At 43.6% G+C, this 6,717-nt stretch overlaps 1 protein-coding gene across 1 annotated transcript; it reads left to right on the top strand.

Moving 5' to 3' along the window:
- Positions 1–1,324: 1,324 nt before the first annotated feature.
- On the top strand, positions 1,325–5,276 carry cox7a1 (cytochrome c oxidase subunit 7A1). Its single transcript, XM_015018424.1, has 4 exons — positions 1,325–1,474; positions 3,402–3,488; positions 4,476–4,560; positions 5,137–5,276. The coding sequence occupies exons 1-4, from the start codon at positions 1,460–1,462 to the stop codon at positions 5,193–5,195; spliced, it is 246 nt and encodes an 81-aa protein (XP_014873910.1). The 5' UTR covers positions 1,325–1,459; the 3' UTR covers positions 5,196–5,276.
- The last annotated feature ends 1,441 nt before the right edge of the window (positions 5,277–6,717 follow it).

Below are 6,717 nucleotides of genomic sequence, written 5' to 3' on the forward strand. Positions count from 1 at the left end.
CTTGACCTCTTGACCTCTTGACCTTTAAACTTAGATTAATATAATAGTAAGAAAGTTTTAACACAAAACGGTTTCACCAGCTTGAAAAGTCCAAACGTGCTGCAGACCAGCAGAACCCGGCCGGTACCACTGCTGGCCGGCAGCATGAAGGCTGTGGGTTTGAATCCCGGTCTGCCTCAGTCCAGAACCAGAACCAGAACCGATGGCCTGCTGGACTCTAGACTTTACTAAGCTGCAAATACAAAACAACATTTCCTGACTTTCTAAATATTTTTTCATTGTTTTATTGTTTTTTGCATCGTTTCCTTTTCTGTCTAAAAGTCATTCATTCAAAGCTGCATCTGATTTACTGCAGACAGAAACTAAAACCGATCAATAAAAACACATATTGATCATTCCAACCAGTAAACAAACCAGCCAATCAGAGCAGCAGCAGATAAACACTAAACCAGGGGTGTCAAACTCAGTTTGACCGAGGGCCACTTCTGCATATTGGCCCCCCTCAACGGGCCACACTGACGGAACCAATCAGGAGGGCCCAGCTGCAGCCCTCCAGACTGCAACTTTTAGATGCATCCCTGCTAAATAAACCACTGTTTAGTTAATAAACAGCGACTAAATATCCGATGTTAATATGATTGTAATTTAACGGATAAAAATAGTACATGACAGATTTTTTTTTTTTATGTTGTCGGTCAAGATGAGGGATAACAAAAAAAGTCTAGCGCCACCTGCAGCCCTGACACCGACTCACACATCTTCATTCAGTCTTACTTGTAAATTGATTTTTCTTTTCTTGGCCGTTTTGATGTTAGCTTGTCGATGTCTCAGTTTTATTCTTTATTCTTTATTTTAAGTCAATCATGGACCTATAAAACAGTAGGGGGGCCACATAAAATGACATGGTGGGCCACATGTGGCCCGCAGGCCTTGAGTTTGACACATGTGGTCTAAACGATCAGCCTGATAAACTGATCAATATTGGAACTTTCCTACAGAAACGTCCTCAGTCATTTTTTTTTACCAAAAGTGATTTTTGCTAAGAAAAGTTTTTCCTTCCAGAAGATGATTTAGGCAGAAAAAATATTATTTTAGGGAAATAAAGAAGAGGTTTAGTCTGAAGGAAGCAAACAGCTGGTGGTGTGAGCTGAGGGTCAACCAGAACCAGAACCAGGACGGTTCTCTCTCTGTGGCAGCCATGCTGTTGTCAGCTGAGCTGCAGGCAGGGTAGTAAATATCTCCAGCAGGGACTGAGAGTGTGTGTGTGTGTGTGTGTGTGTGTGTGTGTGTGTGGGTGTGTGTGTGTGTGTGCGTGCAGCCGGAGCTGTCGCTCTCCCTTCCTGCAGGCAGTTTGGCCTCTGCAGCTGATCGTAGTTTGGCAGACGCTCAGAAACTCCGACAGCCAGGAAGTGTGTGTGAGTGTGTGTCCTTGTGAAGGTAGCGCAGGCAGCAGCTCGACATGAATCGCCTTCTGGTGAGCCTGGCTCTTCTTCTCCTGTTTTTCTGTCTAGTGATCCGTTTGAGGTGAACTTTGACTCGGTTAGAGGCAGAGCGGCTCTGACCCCGGGGGGTCGCCGTGTCGGGGGGGCAGAGATATGATCCGGGCGGAGCGCCGGCTGCAGGTTCAACGGTTCTGCCTCAGACTCACACCTGCTGCTCACCTGCTGGGCCGAGTGCAGCGCCGCACGTCCGCCATGACGGCAGCCTGCGGTGCTGCAGCCACAGGGAAACATCCCTGTTGCCTTTTTCTGGATTCATGTGTCTTTTATTTTCTGCATGATGATGAAATATTTCATGTTTTTCTCCATATTTGTTAAAATTCTGGCCATTTTTTCATAAACATTTAAACGGCAGCAGGACAGCTCCGGGAATTAGCCTGTCCCATTCCTCGGGGTCTTCCTCCTCCTCTCCCTCCATCTGTGTCACGGTGTGAACAGAACCAGAACCGGTCCAGACTCCAGGGACCCATCAGTCAGCAGAGAGGGTCATGACCCTCCATCCAGGACTGCTACAGGTCAAAGGTCATGAAAAAGCTAGCTAGCAGCTCTGCAGACCCCACACATGCTGGACATGAACCGCTTATAGCTCCACCTCCAGGGCGGCGCCACCGAGCCGGTCCCGGCCCGCAGCATGATGCTGCAGCCTTACTTCGCTCCCACGACGTTTTCTTCTTCACGTCTGAATTTTTGTTCCGATTTTTCATGAAAACTTTAATGTCACAAAAAAGCAGAAACTTCTCAGCAACTTCAGGGGAAATTATTTTCTGCTCCACAGGAACCGGATCGTCTTTCTGCCCCAGTTCAGATTCTGGTTCTGGTTCTGTAGCTCTGACCCGGTCCAGAACCTTCGGGGTTAACGCTGTTAATCTGTGTTTTCAGATCAAAGTTTGTCATAAATCCTTTATGAGTAAGTAAAAAGTTTTCATCTGAAATCTCTGATTCAAATTTCATGGAAAAAAAGTTAATTTATTTCTAAAGATCTTTTTCTGAATTTCTCCACCTTAATGACCTTTAACCCCGTGAGACCCAGTTCTGGTTCTGGTCAGCTGATGACCTCCAGCTGAACTTTGTGCTGTTTTGTTTGTTTTGTCCTTTGGGATGAGTTCTGCTCTCTGATTGGTTCTGGTGTCGTGTTACTGCGACAGGGTTGGCTCTGGTGCAGGAAGTCCCGCCCCCAGCTGTCCAGTCTGACCTTCCTGTGAACAGAGAGACATGCAGGTTCTTAAAGAGACAGTGTAGGTTTTGCTCCAGCTTGACCTAGTCAAAGCCCAGCTCTCTTCAGGAGTGCACTTTGACTAGGCCACTGCAGCACCATTTGTTTATTTATCAATTCAGTTCAGTTCTAGAAAAGTTCATCCAGATTAGATCTGATCTGGAAATAATATTTAAACAGGACAAGAAGAAATGATCCGATAGAACCAGAACCAGAACAGAACCAGAACAGAACCAGAATGGATTAGAATCTGTCCGTCTGGCTCGGATGAATCCAGAAGCGGAGCTCAGATTACTCCAGAATAAATAATCTGGATTATTATTTATTGTCCTGAAGGGAAAACAAACAATTCAAAGGAGGAAAAATGAACAAATTACAAAAAACACAAAATCCTGAAATAATTTTTTTTTTCATTTTCTCGAAACTTCAGACAGAAACAGGAAGACGTGGCGGATCCGCCTCTGTTGATCAGCTCTGATTGGTCCCTGGATTTCACAGATCATAGTTATTGATCAGCTATTAGAGAACCTGCAGAACATTTAGCATGTTTAGGAAAAGCTGATTAGTGCGGCTGAACCTGGAGTCTCTGCAGCTGATTCTGTTTCCTTCTAGAGTTTTTTCTTGGTTAAATGTTTTCCTTGGTCTCTTCAGAAGCTCCGCGTTTTAACCGCGTTTCCGTTTGTTTCCAGAACGTTCCCCTGGCGGCCGTCCGGGCCTTCAGCAGCTCCAGCAGAAACCTGAAGAACAAAGTTCCTGAGGCGCAGAAATTCTTCCAGGTGAGACTCCACCGCCTGCTCAGCGGCCGACCGGACCGGAAGACCCGGCAACAGAACCATCAGAACAGTAACTGATCAGTTTAACCAGACCGGGTCGAGAGAAACCAGTAAATATTCACTTTTCCACCTGGAGTTCAGTAAAATCCACATTTTTACCTCCGGTTGGACAGATAAGGCTCCCAAGGTACCAGTTACCATGGTGACCAGGCCTACTGGTTGCCATAGAGACGGCGCGGTCCAAAGATGCTGCTTTTCCAGCCCTGCTCACGTGGCAAAATGAAGAGTTACACTGAATCTCATTACTGGATCTGGTAAAATTTAGTTTGAGATTTTGCTGTTGCAGTAATAATAGTTCTGTCAATCGATTTCTAAACGTGATTAATCGGATTAATCATAATGATTAACTTTATAAAGTTCAAATGTAAATATGAACATTTTCAAAAGATGTTTTATTGTCTCAGATCAAATGGTCAAAGTGAGTTTTTCAGGTTTCCATTTTCAGGAAGGTTTGAAAGAGTCACTTTGTTTTAAACGTCGAGTTGGAAATATGAACTGTTGTGTTTCAGTGGAAGGATAACCTGAAGTTACCTTAGTTTCATCTAGGCTTAGTTTAAAGCTACGTTTCCTGCGGACTCCTCCTTCCTGTCGCTGTGACCTCAGTGGCCTGCAGGAGGCGCTGTCGGGTCGACATGCAGGTCGATTCTTCTGTTTTATTTAACATTAACACCTTGATAGACTAAATGAAATCTAAACTCTGAACGTGAGTCTTTAGCAGGAAGTTGACCAATCGTGTCGCAGTCTGTCGTCCGCTATGATTGGCTGAAGCTCGTCTCAGACAGGAAGTCTGCTCTGCTTCTGTTCTTTAGCAAACTGAGGTGTAGGTTTGAATCCTGCAGCTTTCTGGCTGCTTGTACTAAAATCATGTCAGAAATAAAGAAATATCCTCTAATCGCCACCTGATGTCCCCTGTGGTTTCCATGGTTACAGGAAGACAACGGGCTGCCGGTCCATATCAAGGGAGGAACCAGCGATGTTCTGCTGTACCGGGCCACCATGTTGCTGACTGTCGCAGGTAAGAGCCAATCACAGACTAGATTAATAAAATACAATGATATTAAACAAAAGTTAAAATGGTTAAAAAAGGTTAAAAACTGTTATTTATTTGAAAATGATAAAACTTAAATATGGAGCTGGACCAGGAAGTGGTGATGGTTTAGTTTTCTGATCAATCGATTACTAAACTAATCATTAGCAGCAGAAGATGTAATGTGCTTATGAACATGAGCTGCATCTGGACCTTATCGGGTTGGACCAGAACCAGACTGAAGGTCACAGGGCCGGAGCGGCTCAGAAAGCTGCAGCACTGAGGCCTCCTGGCCAGCAGGGGTCACTGTCTGACAGCAGCGCTGAACGAGACAGGGGCGCCATGTTCTGCTTCCATCCAGATGGAGGTTGCTATGACAACCACCTTTCTGAGTACTGCTGCAGATCCCCAATAATTTTGGTTATTTAAAGAGAAAGAAACAGAGAGACTCATATTTAAAGTCATATTTTCACCATGTTACTTGTTTTATTAATGTCGGTTTTAAACTCGCTGAGGATCAGGAAGGAGCCAGATTCTTCTTCTACTCATGTCTGTTCTCTGCAGGAACCTGCTACTCCATCTACTGGCTGCTTGTTGCCTCCATGCCTAAGAAGAAGGAATGAGATGATGTGCAACATGCAGCGCAGCAACGCTAAGCTGAGGCTCGTCTGAAAGCAGAAATAAAATGACTCAGTTTCTCTGTGTGTGTTTGGCTTCTGTTCAGTCAGCAGCAAAACCTTTAATCAACCTTGATAAACAAATTTATCAAGGTTCTTTGCTCTACAAGCCACAAAAACCCTTAACATGACCGACTAAAGTTAAAAGATATGAATCAGTAGTTCTGCTAAACAATGAAATTGAATAAAAGTGAGACATTGTAAAAGTTGTTTCTTTACATATTTTGTAGCATTAGCCCAGAAGCTAAGCCTGGAAAAGTTTGGAAACCTTTAAACAATCAGAAATAGACTTTGTTCCAACAGGATCATGTGACAGGAAGTTAGGATTATAAACTTCCTATAGAAGAGCTGCTGGACGATTCTTCCTGTTAGCGGCGAGTTTTTCCTCTCCACTGTGGCTGCATGCATGCTGGGTATGAGGGATTGCTATAAAGTCAAAGGCATAATGCAAGTGACTTTCTGCTGTTGCCCCCTGCTGGTCAGGAGGAGTGAATGCTGAAAGTCAAAGACTGCAACCCTTAGAAACTTTAACATGCATAATTATTTGATCTAAGTGCACAATTCATTAACTAGCATCAGATGGAATCTGGTTATGATGAACTGAAATGATTTTTTTGTGAAGTTCCTGGAGGTGAAAGTTTTAATGAACTGATGTGGAGAATCAGAACTAGATGGAGCTCAATGAGTGTAAACACAACCTGCTGAATCTACATGTTGTAGATCTTTGTGACAGATTTCAGTGATTCTCACCCTCAATGAGTAGAAACGTACCAACTGTGGCGCCCCCTAGTTGCTCTCAGCAGCATTGCAGGGATCTACACAAAGAGCTTTCCATGACAAAATATAAAAGCTGCATTCATGCCGTTCCCTGATTTGGAGACAAATTCAGCTTTCTGAGACTTTGGGGACAAATTTTCTCGGAAACGGTCGACTTCATCAGTCTGAGGGTTGGAGACCCACGTTTGGCTCCTGCAGCCTAACAAACGCTGCGGCGTTCAGATCGGCCCGTTCTCCTTAAACAGCGCTAACGTCACAGGCAGCTGCGTTTGTCTTTTATTACATTTCTGCCATCAACACGTTTGGTTCTTTGTGGGGACTTTCCATCGACTTCTATTCATCTTTTATTCATTTCTACATCCTGACCATAAACCATCTTTCTCCCTAAATATTCATTTTCTTTTCCCATTACATTTTAAATCAACCCAAAGCAAAGTTTAAAATAAATATTGAAGTACATCATCATTGTTACAGTGAATCTGTTTGGCTTCATGTCAGACATCAGTTCTTCACTCTGCAGGAGAAAACCAGTGAAAATAGTTTTAAGTTGTTTGATTATTTCACAGCATTAAGATGTTAAAATAAATAAATTTAACTGTGATTATATTTACTAGGAGATTTTCTGGCTGCAGGTTTGTCTTTAAAGTGTTAAAATGTTATGAAACATAAAAGATTGTTCTCTCAGCCGCTT

The sequence above is a fragment of the Poecilia latipinna genome, unplaced genomic scaffold, assembly GCF_001443285.1.
Source record: "Poecilia latipinna isolate Pla-1442-1.1 unplaced genomic scaffold, P_latipinna-1.0 Scaffold2272, whole genome shotgun sequence".
NCBI lineage: Eukaryota > Metazoa > Chordata > Actinopteri > Cyprinodontiformes > Poeciliidae > Poecilia > Poecilia latipinna.

What these genes read in the sequence shown, in the direction of transcription:
- cox7a1 (XM_015018424.1), top strand. An exon ending in AGGCGCAGAAATTCTTCCAG is followed by an intron (nt 3,489 to 4,475) that starts GTGAGACTCCAC and finishes CCATGGTTACAG; the next exon opens with GAAGACAACGGGCTGCCGGT. An exon ending in CATGTTGCTGACTGTCGCAG is followed by an intron (nt 4,561 to 5,136) that starts GTAAGAGCCAAT and finishes TGTTCTCTGCAG; the next exon opens with GAACCTGCTACTCCATCTAC.